This window comes from Podarcis pityusensis (assembly GCF_964106645.2).
Source record: "Podarcis pityusensis genome assembly, chromosome: 12".
Taxonomy (NCBI): domain Eukaryota; kingdom Metazoa; phylum Chordata; class Lepidosauria; order Squamata; family Lacertidae; genus Podarcis; species Podarcis pityusensis.
This window is the reverse complement of record NC_138037.1, coordinates 4118211-4133704: the sequence shown is the minus strand read 5'-3', so window position 1 is coordinate 4133704 and position 15494 is coordinate 4118211. Positions and strand designations below refer to the sequence as shown.

Below are 15494 nucleotides of genomic sequence, written 5' to 3'. Positions count from 1 at the left end.
AACAATAACCCAGTAACGCACACATACACACACGGTTAATTAATCACAATTATATCCCACTTTTATTTCAAAGAGCTCAAGGTGGTGGTCACCCAGCGAGTTTCAGAGCCGAGGGGGGGGGATTTCAACCTGGGTCTCCCACGTTCAAGCCTGGCGCTAACCACTGTGCCATACTGCTTCTATGGACCACAATTCCCATCTGCCAGAATGGTGGAAAACTCAGGGCGGGGGGAATAACACGGCTAATCCAGCCTCCAGCAAGGGGGTGTTTTTCATAACACGACTCTTGGCAGCCCCAGCTGTCTGATGCTGGCTCTGACAGGAACTCTGACCCACAACATCAGGGGGACAAGGGAAGCAGCCTGGCAAAGGCTGCCCTAATCTAGGGGTAGGCCTAAGGCTGAAAGCTTTCCCTCCAAAAATAAATAAGAAGCTGGAAGGTGTGCGGAGGAAAGCAGCCGAAATGGTAAGAGGCCAGACCTTATGAGGAACAGTCGAAGGAGTTGGGGGTGTTTAGTTTGGTTAAAGTAAGGCTGGGAGGTGCTATCGTAGGCAACTTCAAGTATCTCGAGGTGTTGTCCCATGGAAGATGAAGCGAACTGGTTTTCTCCTGCTCCAGAGGGCAGGACTCGAACCCATGGCTTCGAGTTACAGGAGATTCCGACTAAACCTCAGGAAGATGGCAGTAAGATCTGTTCTGACCGTGAAACGGACTCCCTCAGAAGGTGAAACAGGCTCTCCTTCCTTATTTATTTATTTATTATTTGCTTTTCCGTCATACCTCGTCGTCAACGCATACTATGTGACAGAAAACTAATCAGAAAATATTAAATATTATTTTTAAATAATATTTATTACTTTTCCAACAATTTAAACACTACAAAAAAAGAATAAACAATACAATACAAAAACAATACATTCCTTTCCAGCAATTCCTTTCCATCTTCCTGTTTTCTATCCTATAATTATCTTAACACATTTTAACCTTATTTTTTCCCTTTAATTGTCTATTAATCTATTTATACTTAATTCCTTATAACATTTCTACTAAAGCCATATAACTTCATTCCAACATTTTTCTAACATTCATTAATTTCTAACATTCATTAATTAAGAGTGGCACTTTCTAAGCTATATGACGTCATCTCTAAAGGTAAAGGGACCCCTGACCGTTAGGTCCAGTCGCGGACGACTTTGGGGTTGCGGCTCTCATCTCTCTTTATTGGCCGAGGGAGCCGGCGTACAGCTTCCGGGTCATGTGGCCAGTATGACTAAGCTGCTTCTGGCGAATCAGAGCAGCGCACGGAAACGCCATTTACCTTCCCGCCGGAGCGGTACCTATTTATCTACTTGCACTGGCGTGCTTTCGAACTGCTAGATTGGCAGGAGCTGGGACCGAGCAACGGGAGCTCACCCCGTCATTGCGGGGATTAGAACCACCGACCTTCTGATTGGCAAGTCCTAGTGTCTGTGGTGCAACCCACAGTGCCACCCATGTCCCTATGACATCATCTCTAGGCAGCAGCAAATCCACCCAGAGGATGCCCTCCTTGTGGCAAGGAATTTCAATCAGGCCTGCCTGAAGACAGTTTTTCCTAAGTTTGAACAGTATGTGAATTTCCCTACTAAAGGGAATAATATTTTGGATCGTGTGTATTCCAGTCTGAAGCAGGCATACAGGGCAATTTCCCTCCCCCACTTAGGTTCATCTGACCATTCTTCACTTTTTTTATGTCCGAAGTATATCCCCCTTAGGAGAAGAATTCAGCCAGTTATAAAAACAGTTAGAATCTGGCCAGAGGGAACTTTCAGTCAGCTCCAGGATTGTTTTGAAAGTACTGATTGGAGCGTGTTTGAACATCAAGATCTGCACAGATACACAGACGCTGTAAAAAGGTAAAGGGACCCCTGACCATTAGGTCCAGTCATGGCCGACTCGGGGGTTGCGGCGGTCATCTCGCTTTATTGGCCGAGGGAGCTGGCGTACAGCTTCTGGGTCATGTGGCCAGCAGGACTAAGCCGCTTCTGGTGAACCAGAGCAGCGCACGGAAACGCCGTTTACCTTCCTGCCAGAGTGGTACCTATTTATCTACTTGCACTTTGACGTGCTTTTGAACTGCTAGGTTGGCAGGAGCAGGGACCGAGCAACGGGAGCTCACCCCGTCGCGGGGATTCGAACCACCAAACTTCTGATCGGCAAGCCCTAGTTTCTGTGGTTTAACCCACTGCGCCACCCGCGTCCTATAATCAGCCGTACCAAAAGGCTAAAAAATAGCTTCTATCTGTGGGCTGTTAGGCTGATGAACGGAAAATAACAGTGCAATTGAGGCTCAGTTAACTTCATTGTACACAGGTTGTACATTGACAATAAAGGTATTCTTATCATCCCTAGCTAGCAAGACCAGTGGTCAGGGATGATGGGAATTGTAGTCTCAAAACATCTGGAGGGCTGATTTGCCTATGCCTGCTTTAGCCAACCTGGTGTCGTCCCCCAGCTGCTTTGGACTACAACTCCCATGAGCATCCAGCCAAAATGTCAAATGGACACCAGTGATGGGAACTGTAGTGAAACTCAGTATATCCAGGATGGTGAAAGATAACAGCATCGCCACGCCTAACGCTCTGCAGAGTGAAATCTCCATCGGATGGTTAAAATCCTGGCTTATTTCCAGTTCCGATAGCTGAAGGCAAATTTAAAGAGAACCCCAACTTGCCTTTTATTTTAATTTTATTTATTCAACTTACATACCACCCTTTTATCAAAAGATCCCAGGGCAAGATGGGGGGCGGCATTAAAAACACATTACAGAACGTCAATAATAAAAGCATAATAAAAACATAATGACAAATAACAAAACAGTTAATAAGTCCTCTGCTTTGAACAGTGAACAATGAAATTCAGCACGTGGGGATTGCTGTCCCATTCCAGGCAAATTCTGCTAATTAAATTAATTGAGACAACTCGGGTGCACTGGTGAACGTTGGTATTCACACATACACACACAAAAAAACCACACCATCTAGAGCAGATCTGTGTTCACATATTTGATTGAAGAACGTTCAAAATCTCAAAGCACCCCAAGTTAAGTATTCCACAGAATTGATCACCTGAGATAATTTGGCCATGACTTAAGCCAATTAATAAATCAGCCACTAGTGGAAATCTTACTTTAAAGCAGATGCAGATTTATAGCTCTGCTTCTCTATCTAGGTCATTAGGGCAATATATATTATTATTATTATTAGCAGCAGTAGTAGTAGTATTATTTATATACCACCCTATAACCAGAGGTCTATGTGGGGTGGAGGGTGACCTGAGAGGCTCGTACACAGCGAGAAAAAGAGGACACCTAACTAAGGTCACATCTGCATCCGACGTGCAAAGACCACTTAACGTACATGGAGAACCGTAGCTCCGCAGAGGATCAGCTACAGTTCCCAGGGATTTTGTAGGAGAAGCAACGTCCTCTAAATGCATGGCATGGATTCGAGTCTTGCTCACCCCTTTTCCGACTCGCTGCATGCTCTGAGGGGCTGTTTTCCCAGCAGCCTCTAGGGGCGCTGCTTCCGTGCGCTGAGGAACAGCATGCTCAGAGGCACCCTGCGCAATGACAGAGGATTCTGGGAGCTGCTCTCAAGTTCCCGGGCTTGAGATTCTTCTGCCCACCCATGACAAGCAGCCGGCTAGCAGCACTTCCCTTCCTCCAGGGTCAACATGGTCCTTTCTAGATATACCTAAAAGAGCGTCTCCACCCCCATCGTTCTGCCCAGATGCTGAGGTCCAGCGCCAAGGGCCTTCTGGTGGTTCCCTCACTGCGAGAAGCAAAACTATAGGGAACCAGGCAGAGGGCCTTCTCGGTGGTGGCACCTGCCCTGTGGAACGCCCTCCCACCAGATGTCAAAGAGAACAACAACTACCAGAGTTTTAGAAGACGTCTGAAGGCAGCCCTGTTTAGGGAAGTTTTTTTGTTTTGTTTTCTAAATCCTTTATTAGGCATAGCACACCACACAGTAACAAACAAACATCATATACAGACTGTATAAAATACGGGCTCAGCTAACACAATTTATCCCAGTCCTATTCTTAACTCCAAGAAATAAATCGATGTACATAGATCATATAATACAACAACACAGCAACATCACCTACCATTAAAAACCACGAAGTCTCTTTATCATGGCCCATTCTTTCTTCATGGACAGCACTTAAAAATTCAGCCACTATTATAGTGGTTTGATCATCGCTGTCCGCCAGCAGGTCCTGAACAGTTGGTTGAGTAAAAATCTGTCTATTAACTTTTAGGGCCTCAAATAATTGTTTTCTGGCATAACTACCAAAATCACAGGAAAAGAATATATGCTCTAGAGTATCGGGTTCCTGTTTTCTGCATTTGCAGAGACGCTCTGATTCTGGGATAGCTAAGTATCTTCCTCTCACTACCACCGAGGGAAACAGGTTAAATCTGGCCAACATAAACAGCCTACACGATTCATGTTTCTTCAGATTTGTCATGTATCCCTTTTAGAAATCTCTACACAAAGGAAGATTTAAGTGGATAGGAGAGCAAGTGCTGTGCTTTGCAGCCTCAAGCATGGCGAGAACACTTTTTTCTGTAAGAGTCTTCCTGATAATTTCCCATATGTCTTTGGGATCAGAGGTTTCAAAATCAATTAGAGTGAGCCCTATCGAATCCAGTTTTCTCCTACAAATCAATGATAGATTGTAGATTGCACTATCACTTAAAAGATCGTAAAGTAGAGAATTAGGGGATAGGGCTCTATAATGGAGGAAGATCCAATATTTCAAGGTCCTCAACCATGCTCTTACTGATAAAGGCAATATTCCCAGCTCACAACATATTGTTTCATATTTTACAGAGTTTGCAAGTCCTAATAATGACCTCAGAAGGGATGCGTGGAATTTATCCAACCTCTTGAGGTCACCTGAAATCCACACTGGTGTGCCGTATAGAAGTTGGGCACAAAGTTTCATGTCAATCACTTGCAATACAGCTGGAATAAAGCTGTTTCCTACTGGAGAAAAAAAGTAGGATTTAATATGGTGGGCTTTGGCCTTAACTATTGCAGCACATATATGTGTATTCCAATTCATATTATTTTTAAATGTGATTCCCAGATAATTGAAGTGCTGAACTTCCTGTATTGAATGTCCATTGATTATACAGCCTTTTGGGTTCCCTCTCTTTCCAAATTGCATAATCTTTGTCTTATCATAATTAATTTTGAGATTATTGAGAGAGCAGTAGTTTGAGAAACTCTTAAATAATTTTTTTAAACCCAAAACAGAGAGTGAAATAATTACAGCATCATCTGCATAAAGTAATAAAAAAAGTGGGCTATTGTTTAAATAAGGAGTATGAGTGGTTGCGTTTTGAAGAAATAATGGTAGGTCAGATAAAAATAAATTAAATAAGGTAGGGGCCAAGATACAGCCTTGCCTAACTCCTCGATTATTCAGAATAGGACCTGCAAGTCTACCATCTTTTGATACTTTAACATATATTTGGTTATTAGAATGTAAACTTTGAATCAGTGTAAGTAGATATGGGTCGATACCAAGGTGTCCTAGTTTAGTCCATAGTTTGTTACGGTCGACCGAATCGAAGGCACTTTTTAAATCCACAAATGCCACAAAGAGTTTTCGTTTATTTCTCATGACATATTTATCCACAAGATGACTTAAGGGAAGTTTTTAATGTGTGACATTTTAATGTGCTGTATTTTTAATCTTTGTTGGAAGCCACCCAGAGTGGCTAGGGAAACCCAGCCAGATGGGCAGGGTACTAATAATAATAATAATAATAATAATAATAATAATAATAATCTAGATATCATTTGGGCTCCCAACTCCCATCAGCCCCAGTCGGGGATGAGGACAGGAGGTGGAATCTGGGAAAGCCAGGAGGACGCCGTGGCCCTGATCCAGAGGCGGTCACGCGCTCTCTTTGGTGTGTATTTTCCAGTGCAGGCTGAGGTAATTTCTGCTGATGAAGCCCTTGCCGCATTCGGCACACTGGAAGGGGAAGTCGCCCGTGTGTTCCTTGCGGTGCGACAGCAGGCGAGCCAGGTAGGCGAAGGCTTTCCCGCAGTCCCTGCACCTGAAGGGCTTCGGGAGGGTGAACCGGGGAGATTTCATCTTCCATTTCTGCCGAGGGCTCTTCCCACCCTCCGCCGGGGCCTCCTGGCCGGTTGGAAACCCATCGCTGGGCTGCCCCGTCTCCTCTGGATTCTGCAGCTGCGGCCCCTGTGGAATGTACACCTTTTCTATTGTGTGGGAAAGGAGATCGGAGCCTCTCGCCGCCGCGAACAGCTGCCCCCTTCTGACGTGACCGCGGCGATGTGCGATGGCCGAACTCTGGAAACTCGACACCTTCCCGCAAAGGAGGCACATATACCTCAGTCCCGCGTGGAAGGCTTGATGCTTGAAAAAGTACAGCTTCGACAAGCTCTTCCCGCACCAGCAAAGCAGCCTGGCCTCGCCTGGCACGGCGCCTCCTGCTGCACACCGGTGTTCCTGCAAACCGCTCTTGAACCCGAAGCTTTCCCCGCAACGGTGGCATATAAAACTCTTCCCTTCGGCGTGGCCTTGCTGGTGAGCAGCCATCTGCCACTTGTACACCAGCTTCTTCCCGCACTCCTGGCATTTGTACAGCTTCTTGGTGGCGCAAGCCGTGGTGGGGCCGCCGGAGCTGCTGCCGCCGCCGTCCGTGTGGGCCACGATCTGGCGGCGCTGCAACGCAGCCTTGTGCCTCCTCCTGTGCCTGCGGCGGCTGCCCTTGGAGGCGAAGTGTTTGCCGCACTCCGGGCAAGCGTGCTGAGCGGAGGAGGCTTGCGAGGGAGGGTGAGGGAGCCCCGTGTCGCCGCGGCTGCCCTCGGAAGCCGGCCGGCCGACCCCATGCTTGTCGCTAGCTTCCTGGTGTTCCCCCGGCAGAGCAACTGGGGAGGAGGCATTTAACGGAGGCTTCTGCAACCACTGCGCACTGCAGTACCTGTAATGTACCTTGAGGTTCTCTTCCCACTTGAATAGCAGCCCACATCCGGTGCAGGGATACGGCGTCTCGCCTCTGACATCTTCGTCCTGGTGCAGTCGCTCGGGGTCCTGCTCCTGCGAGGCGGCCTGGTCTCCCCGCACGCCACGTCCGAGCAGCGACGCGAAGTGCAGCCGGAAGGCGAGCTTGCAGAGACACTTCCGCCTGCGCCGATCGTGCCTCTTCAGCGCTTCCTCCAAGTGGCCCTCCTCGTGCGTGGCGAGGTCGATCCGGTGCATGAACGAGGCCTTGCACTGGACGCACGGCCGGGGTCTAGCCTCCTCATGGCTTTTCTGGTGCCGGAGGAGGTCGAGGAACCCACGAAATCGGTCCCCGCAGTCTGCGCACTGGTGCAACTTCTCAGGCGCTTGCTGCGCGCTCAGACGGTTCTTCCCGGGAGAGGCCTTCTCCCCGTCCGCCACAGCAGGAAGGTGCGTTCTCTGGTGCATCCTCAGAGACAAAGGGCTCGTGAAGCACAGCCCGCAGACAGAGCAAGCAACGGACATCTTCCTCGCAGCGATCTCCTGATGGATTCGAAGCAGCCCTTCCAGCCGGAACCTCTTGCCACACTCCCTGCATTTATACTGTTTTGGTGGAACGGCAGGCCTCTGGGAGCAGGCCGGGCTTGCAGGACTTTGCACATGTTTGATGTGCAAAAAAGGCTCAGCCTTTGCAGGCTTCCCTTGTGGTCCGGCTGACAAATACGTCTGCTTGGGGGTGCCCCCTATATCACCGCGTTGGGTCACTACCTCCTTAGACTTGTCGCGTAGCGTCTCCTGAGATCCTGCCTGCCCTGTGCGTTCTTCACAACATGCCTTCGAGGGCCCGTCGTTTGCTGGAGGGGAAGAGAGAACGTGGAATTATTTCTCTGTGGACAACGGAACAGGTGAAAGGGTCGCATCCGTCCGTACTCAGAGCAGAACCATTGCCATTAGTAGGCATAACTAATTTAGGTTCATCAATTCCTTTTTTAAAGAAAGCTTCCATTTGCAATTTTTCACTGTAGAGTTGGCAAGGACCTCAAGAGTTATCAAGTCGCGCCCCTTGCAATAGAATAGAATTTTATTATTTCGGTCACAGACCGGTTCCAGCCCACATACAATATCAAGGAAGTCATAAAACATAATAGGGGATACATTTGAATTCGCAATTAGTAGGTATAATGGGGACAATACAGATATAGCAACAGTTAAAAAATAAATAAATTAAAACGTAGTCACTAACATATAACCTAAAATTCTCATTTAAAACCTTAAGCATTATAGCACAGCTTGTTCCCTAAGTTTTATGGCAAATGCACAGAATTTGGCTACCCTTAACGTGATCTCAAGATCCTTGTCCTCTACCAGGGATTTTAGACACTGAAGTTCGGATTCATTTGGAGATTTTTGCATAGCAGGGGTAATAAATACCGAGCGTATATCCCCGTAGAAACAGCAGCGTAATAAGACATGAGAGACAGTTTCTACCTCCATCAAGCCGCAGGGGCAGACTCGTTCTGCGAATTGTCTACCCTCAAATCTGCCCAGCACATTGAACCTAGCGAGGGTAAATGACCATCTGTATTTGTAATTTTGACAAATAATTTGCTGGGGTAAATCCCCTCCCGTTATCTTTCATTGCTGGGTGTTTATTCATCTCACTCACGTAGCATTGCAGTTCCACATCCCAAATTCGTTGGCAGATTATTGCTCTAGCTTTCTCATAACCTACAGCTATCAGGGCCTGTGGGGAAAACCCCAAGCCTCTTAGCTTTTCATGCAGTGTAGCTTTCCATTAGGGATGCAGGTGGCGCTGTGGGTTAAACCACAGAGCCTAGGGCTTGCCGATCAGCAGGTCGGCGGTTCAAATCCCTGCAACGGGGTGAGCTCCCGTGGCTCAGTCCCTGCTCCTGCTCACCTAGCAGTTCGAAATCACACCAGTGCACGTAGATAAATAGGTACCACTGTGGTGGGAAGGTAAACAGCATTTCTGCGCACTGCTCTGGTTCGCCAGAAGCGGCTTAGTCATGCTGGCCACATGACCCGGAAGCTGTACGCCAGCTCCCTTGGCCAATAAAGCAAGATGAGCGCCGCAACCCCAGAGTCGGCCACGACTGGACCTAATGGTCAGGGGCCCCTTTACCCTTTACCTAGCTTTCCATTTGGATTGGTAAGAATCCAGTCGGGTTACACCCCTTGCAATGTATTAACTTAAATTAACGGCTGGCCATTGTTCTTTCCGCAGTTATAATCATCAACTGAGTCCTCCCCCTTTCGGAGCTTTTGTGTAGATTTGGGGTCTCAGCACCCTGCCCTTCCAACTCATTCCACTTTTAATTTCCACTCACTTGCAGAAACATTTGCATCAGGGTCTCTGAATCTAGATTCCTGGGTTCCTTCGATATCCAGACGTTCACACTGCTGAAGCCACGCCACAACTTCTGCTTTGGTGACCGGCCGCCCTGCTCACAGAGGGAAATGAGGGAGACAGAAAACACAGCGTCGGAAACAATATTTCGACAAAGAGGACTTGTTCTCTGCATGCTTGCGATTTCGCCCTTCCTTCATCAGCTCCTCTTTTAGAAAAAAGTGAATTCAGACACTCCACTTAATCTACTGTTGCTACCTGCGCCTAAAAAACCCCCACTCTGATTCACTGGCAACGATTTTGAGGTTTTCCAGCCTGAAAAGAGACTAGTGAATTTTGGCGGAAGACGAGCAGCAGGTTTCTTTTTTATATATAATAATTTTTATTAATTTTAACATATAAATTATAATACATACCGCAAAACTTCACCACTTATACAATCTTTTTTTTGGACTTCCATCAGCACCTCTGATGATCCACCATTTTAACTACTTCGTATGCATTTCTTAAATGCATATTGCCTTTAATTATCTTAACTAACCATCCTCCCCTTTATCCATTTTTGCAATAGTTCCAATAATTCACCTCACAAAACTTCTTGCAAACCTACAAACGTAGACCGATCATCACAATTACTTTTCAAATAGTCTGTAAATTTACACCAGTCTTCTGTGAATTTCTGGTCCCGCAGATTTCAAATCCTGATGAGCAGTAGGTTTCTGGCCGTCAGCCAAAATGAATTCGTAGGAATGGCTTCCCTAGTTACAAGTAACTAAGGAATAATAATAATACAGTGGTACCTCGGTTTATGAACTTAATCCATTCCGGAAGTCCGTTCTTAAACCAAAACCGTTCTTAAACTGAGGCACGCTTTCCCTAATGAGGCCTCTCACCGCCAGTGCCCTACCAATGTTCAGATTCTGTTCTTAGGTAAAGTTCTCAAACCAAGACACTATTTCCGGTTTTGCGGAGTTTGTAAACCGAATCATTCGTAAACAGGATTGTTCTTAAACCAAGGTACCACTGTAGTAGTAGTTGTGTTGTTGTTTATTTTTACCCTGCCCATCCGGTTGGGTTTCCCCAGCCACTCTGGGCAGCTCCCAACAGTTTAAAAACAGAATAAAACATCAAATATTAAAAACTTCCCTAAACAGGGCTGCCTTCAGATGTCTTCTAAAAGTCAGATAGTTGTTTGTTTCCTTGACATCTGGTGGGAGGGTGTTCCACAGGGTGGGCGCCACCACCGAGAAGGCCCTCTGCCTGGTTCCCTGTAACTTGGCTTCTTGCAGTGAGGGAAGGGAACTGCCAGAAGGCCCTCGGAGCTGGACCTCAGTGTCCGGGCAGAACGATGGGGGTAGAGACACTCCTTCAGGTCTACTGGGCCGAAGCTGTTTAGGGCTCTAAAGGTCAGCACCAACACTTTGAATTGTGCTTGGAAATGTCCTGGGAGCCAATGTAGGTCTTTCAAGACCGGTGTTATGTTTGTCTCAGCAGCCACTCCCAGTCCCCAGTCTAGCTGCCGCATTCTGGATTAGTTGCAGTTTCCGGGTCACCTTCAAAGGTAGCCCCACATAGCGCGCATGGCAGTAGTCCAAGCGGGAGATATCTAGAGCATGCACCACATCTTGAGAACAAGATGGATCTGCATTTTCTCATTGATAGAAAGTCAAGTTGTGATATTTGCGGAGGTCTTTTTTCAGCCGCGGGATTCTCCTTACCTGCAGTGAGCAAAGCTTCATAGTTATCTGTCAACACTTCCCAGTACAGCTCCTTCTGCCACTTGGCTAGGGACTTCCACTCGCTCCTGGAGAAATAAAGAATGACGTCCTCAAACCTCACTGTTGCCTGAAATGAGAAACATTTCCATTTTAGAGTCACATGATGAGAAAGGAGGTTCCAACGAAACATGAGGAACAACTGTCTGGTGGTAAGAGCTGTTTGACAGTGGAAAGTGGAAGAATCTCCTTCGTTGGATTTTTTTTTAAGAGTTGGATATCACGGGTTCTTTCGTTGCAATTCCTGCATTGCATGGGGTTGGACTAATGGTTTACAACCTGCACTAGAACAGGCTTGACCATAGCTGTCAACTTACAGATTTGTAAATAAGAGACCAGCAGCCCCGAAAATAAGGGATGAGCAGCCAAAATAAGGGATTTTCTGGGCACAGGTATGTTCGACTTCTGAGCCCCTCCGAGCCAAAGGCAGAAAGCCCGGCCAGCAGCCAAACGAAGCCTCAAACAGTGGTCCCCACAGCGCAGCAACCCGGCAAAGGGGATGCAGCAAGGAAAACCACCGTCACCTCTCCGCTGGGAAGCGCTGAGCAAAGGCGAGTCCCCAGGCAACGCGGCCGATTTGATCGGCACAAGGCATGCAAGCTCCACCCCCCAGTTGTTCTTAGACTCCTTATTGGGTGAGCAACGCAGCCAAGCAACACAGTTGGAGCCTCCCTCCTCCCTGGCTGGCAGGGATGGAGGGAGAGGAGCTGCTTCCTTTGAAACCCGGGAAATTTAAGGGACATCATCAATAAGGGACAGCAGCGGGACACGGCGCTGGGATAAGGGAGTTTCCCGCCAAATAAGGGAGGTTGACAGCTATGGGCTTGACTACTGTAATTCGCTCTACACTGTCCCACAAACTCCAGCGGGTGCAGAATGCTGCAGCGAGGCTCCTCACGGGGTCCCTGCCATGGGAGCATATTCACCCAGCGCTTTACCAGTTGCACTGGCTCCCAGTGGAGTCTAGGGTCAGGTTCAAGGTGCTGGTCTTGACCTTTAAAGCCCTTTGTGGCTTAGGGCCCTCGTATTTACAGGACCGCCTCTCCTGGTCTGCCCCGCAGAGGACCTTAAGATCCATGAACAACCATAGTTTAGAGGTCCCGGGCCCTAATGAAGTCAGACTATCCTCCACCAGGGCCAGGGCCTTTTCAGTGATGGCTCCGACCTGGTGGAATGCTCTGTCCCATGAGACTAGGGCCCTTCAGGGTTTAACCTTCTTCCATCGGGCCTGTAAGACAGAGCTATTCCGCCAGATGTTGTTGAACTACAACTCCCATCACCCCTAGCTAGCAAGGCCAGAGCTCAGGGAAGATGGGAGTTGTAGTCCAACAACATCTGGGGACCCACAGGCTGAGAACCGCTAGGATACGATCAGTACTTTTTTTCTTAAAGAATGTTTAGGGGTACTCTCATTTTGACTCAAGAAAATCACCATTCTATAGTTCAAATCGGGGGAAATAAATACAGTTAATGGACAAAAGGCCGCCATCGGGGGTAGCAACGGATTTGATGATTCACCATGTTAGAGAAGAAACTAAAACAATAATAAAAAAGGAATCATTTTTTAAAATTAGTTTTACATAAAAGTTATACACCATAAATACAACATTTTCACACATTAAAAAAGAAAATGGTTCTTTCAAACCTTGAGACCTCCTTCCTTCCCTCTATGGGTTCCAATTCTAAATTTTATTCCTGCATCATTTACTGTAATCTATCTGTGATATAATCATAGTATCCAAAATCCATGTTACATTACAAATGTCATTGTATTCCTGCCAATGATTTCATTTTTATAAAAAAAATTATTAGATTTTCCACAATTACAACAGAAACCACAAAGCAGAATGACACACAAAAACAGGAAAAAAAGAAAAATACATCAATGAACAAAAAAAGAAAAAAGGAACAATAAACAGATAAACAATAACAACAAACTTAATTCTTTACAAATCCAACCTTTTAAACCTCTTGGTTGACTTCCTCTAGTCCCTCCCTTCTGAATTTCCTTGTAGTTGAAAGTAACAACTTTCCAATATCATTATTAAACTTAAACAGCCTGCCAATGATTTCAACTGTGTACAGTGATCTCTCAAATATGTTACAAAGTTATTCCAGTCTTTTAAAAATACTTGGGTCTTCCTGGTTTCTGATCTTTCCCGCCAGTCTTGCCATTTCTGCATATTCCATTAAAAAATTTTTTTTGTTTCTTCTCCCGTTAAGATTCACAAAATGTTTAGGGGTATGCGTACTCCAGCATGCCCCCAGGAAAAAAAGCGCTGGATATGATAGTGCTTTGATATGCCAAGTTTAGAAGGTGCTCGGGTGTTTTGCATGCATGGCTCCACATTTAAGTCTTGGCTTCGTTAGGAGGTCCTCAAATGTTATCTAAACTCAACACACTAGATTCACCGCACCCCAAACCGCCACCCACATAGAAACATATCAGTCACCAGAAAAACCGCTTACTAAATCTACCCTAGGGGAGAGAAGAGTCCATTTGCTAGCCAGAAAGGCATACATGCAGATTTACCAATTATTCATTTCTGAGCTTCATTTAATTTTTTAATTATTATTATTTAAAGTAGATGCGGGTGGCGCTGTGGGTTCAACCACAGAGCCTAGGACTTGCCGATCAGAAGGTCGGCGGTTCGAATCCCCGCGACGGGGTGAGCTCCCGTTGCTCGGTCCCAGCTCCTGCCAACCTAGCAGTTCGAAAGCACGTCCAAGTGCAAGTAGATCAATAGGTACCGATCTGGCGGGAAGGTAAAGGGCGTTTCCCTGCGCTGCTCTGGTTCACCAGAAGTGGCTTAGTCAAGCTGGCCACATGACCCGGAAGCTGTATGCCGGCTCCCTCGGCCAATAAAGCGAGATGAGCGCCGCAACCCCAGAGTCAGCCACGATTGGACCTAATGGTCAGGGGTCCCTTAACCCTTTAAGGTAGACACAGTACTGGAAGTTTCAAATTACAGCACAGCACAGCAGATCTGAAGGCCCTGCTGGCTGCGGCTGATAGGAGCTCCAAGTGCAAAATATTTGGAAATACAGTATATATGCAGATGAGCAAAGGCAGCGCTGAATTGCCCAACAGGCAGACCAGACATGCGTTTAAGCACCAGCATGCGGGCGCACCCCTCAAAAAAAGTATTTTATTTTAAAGAATTTTGCGTTTGATATTTTTGTAGTCGTCGTGGAGGGAAATCCGAACTTGGCTATGACTTCCTTGCACTCCTAAACTCTTCCCCATTCTTCCGTCCTCATTTTATTTATTTCCCCCAACTAAACCGGGTGGTGGGGCGCGCGTCCTAGATTGTAATAAGGCGAGGAAACCAGAGACCCCAGCAACTTTCTGCTTTTGTAATTATCATTAAAATTATTTTTAGTATTGTTTTGAATTACATATCGGGCGGGCGGGCGGGTGGTTCGCCACAATCTTCCCAATGCTCGGTTGCCTCCAAAGGTCTTAAAAAACCTGGCTAAGGAGGCCGGTTCCAAAGTCACCCCAGGTCTCCAAAAACTGCGCGCGCGCGCGGGCAGCCCATCTCCTTGCCAGGGCATCCGGGTCGGCCTAAGCCTTGAAAAGTGGATCTCTTTCACCCAGTAGCCTGAAACTGCCACCTTCCCGATCCAGGGATCCACCCCAAGTTTTGCAGGCTCTCCAGCAGCACCCCAACTGCACCGGTTGCGCTCCTACCTGCGAAGCGCATCCTGTTGCTTCCCGGGCAGGCATGGCGCCCCTCGCCGCCGCCTCTGGACGCTTCTCCTCGCAGCACCTCCGGTCTGGGCTGCCGGGGCGGAGCTCCAGGGCTTTCAGAGGCGTGGAGAAGGCGAGACATTCTTCTTTCCCCCCATTCTTTCTGGCTGAGCCTTGCCACGCGCGGAGAAGGCGCTTTACGCTCGGATTAAGGACCTGGGAAGCTCCGGTCCAAAACCCCTGACTGCCATCGTTGCGCGCGATCTTGGGCCGGTGGCGTCCCCTCCGCCGCGCCTAAATCGCAGGGTCGTTGTGCAAAGGGGGGAAACGAGCGGGGGATGCAAACTCGCACACCTGCAACCAGTGGATTCAAGAAAGGAGATTCCGGCTAGAGACCAGGAAGAACTTTCTGCTGTTCGAAAGGGGGGTTTTAAGCAGAGGTTGGATAGTGTGAGAAATAATATATTGTTGCCTCTTCGTCGTTTATAAAATAAGATGTTTTATACAAACATTTAGTTGAGCACATACTTCAGCCTATATATATACATGGCGGCGCGTGTAGATGCTGCGGCTGGCTGCTCCTCAACTCAGAATTTGGCTTTTTTGTCCTGCCAAAATAGACTTGTT

The 15494-nt window shown here is 47.2% G+C and overlaps 1 protein-coding gene across 1 annotated transcript; it reads right to left on the bottom strand.

The window, feature by feature from the left end:
* Nucleotides 1–5081: 5081 nt before the first annotated feature.
* LOC308459059 (zinc finger protein 646-like) lies at nucleotides 5082–15158 on the bottom strand. The gene is made up of 4 exons (XM_080974117.1): nucleotides 14868–15158; nucleotides 11117–11243; nucleotides 9379–9492; nucleotides 5082–7884 (listed from the first exon to the last, which is right to left on the bottom strand). Exons 1-4 carry the CDS (start codon nucleotides 14901–14903, stop codon nucleotides 5954–5956), a joined length of 2208 nt encoding a protein of 735 aa, XP_080830243.1. The 5' UTR covers nucleotides 14904–15158; the 3' UTR covers nucleotides 5082–5953.
* Between the last annotated feature and the right edge of the window lie 336 nt (nucleotides 15159–15494).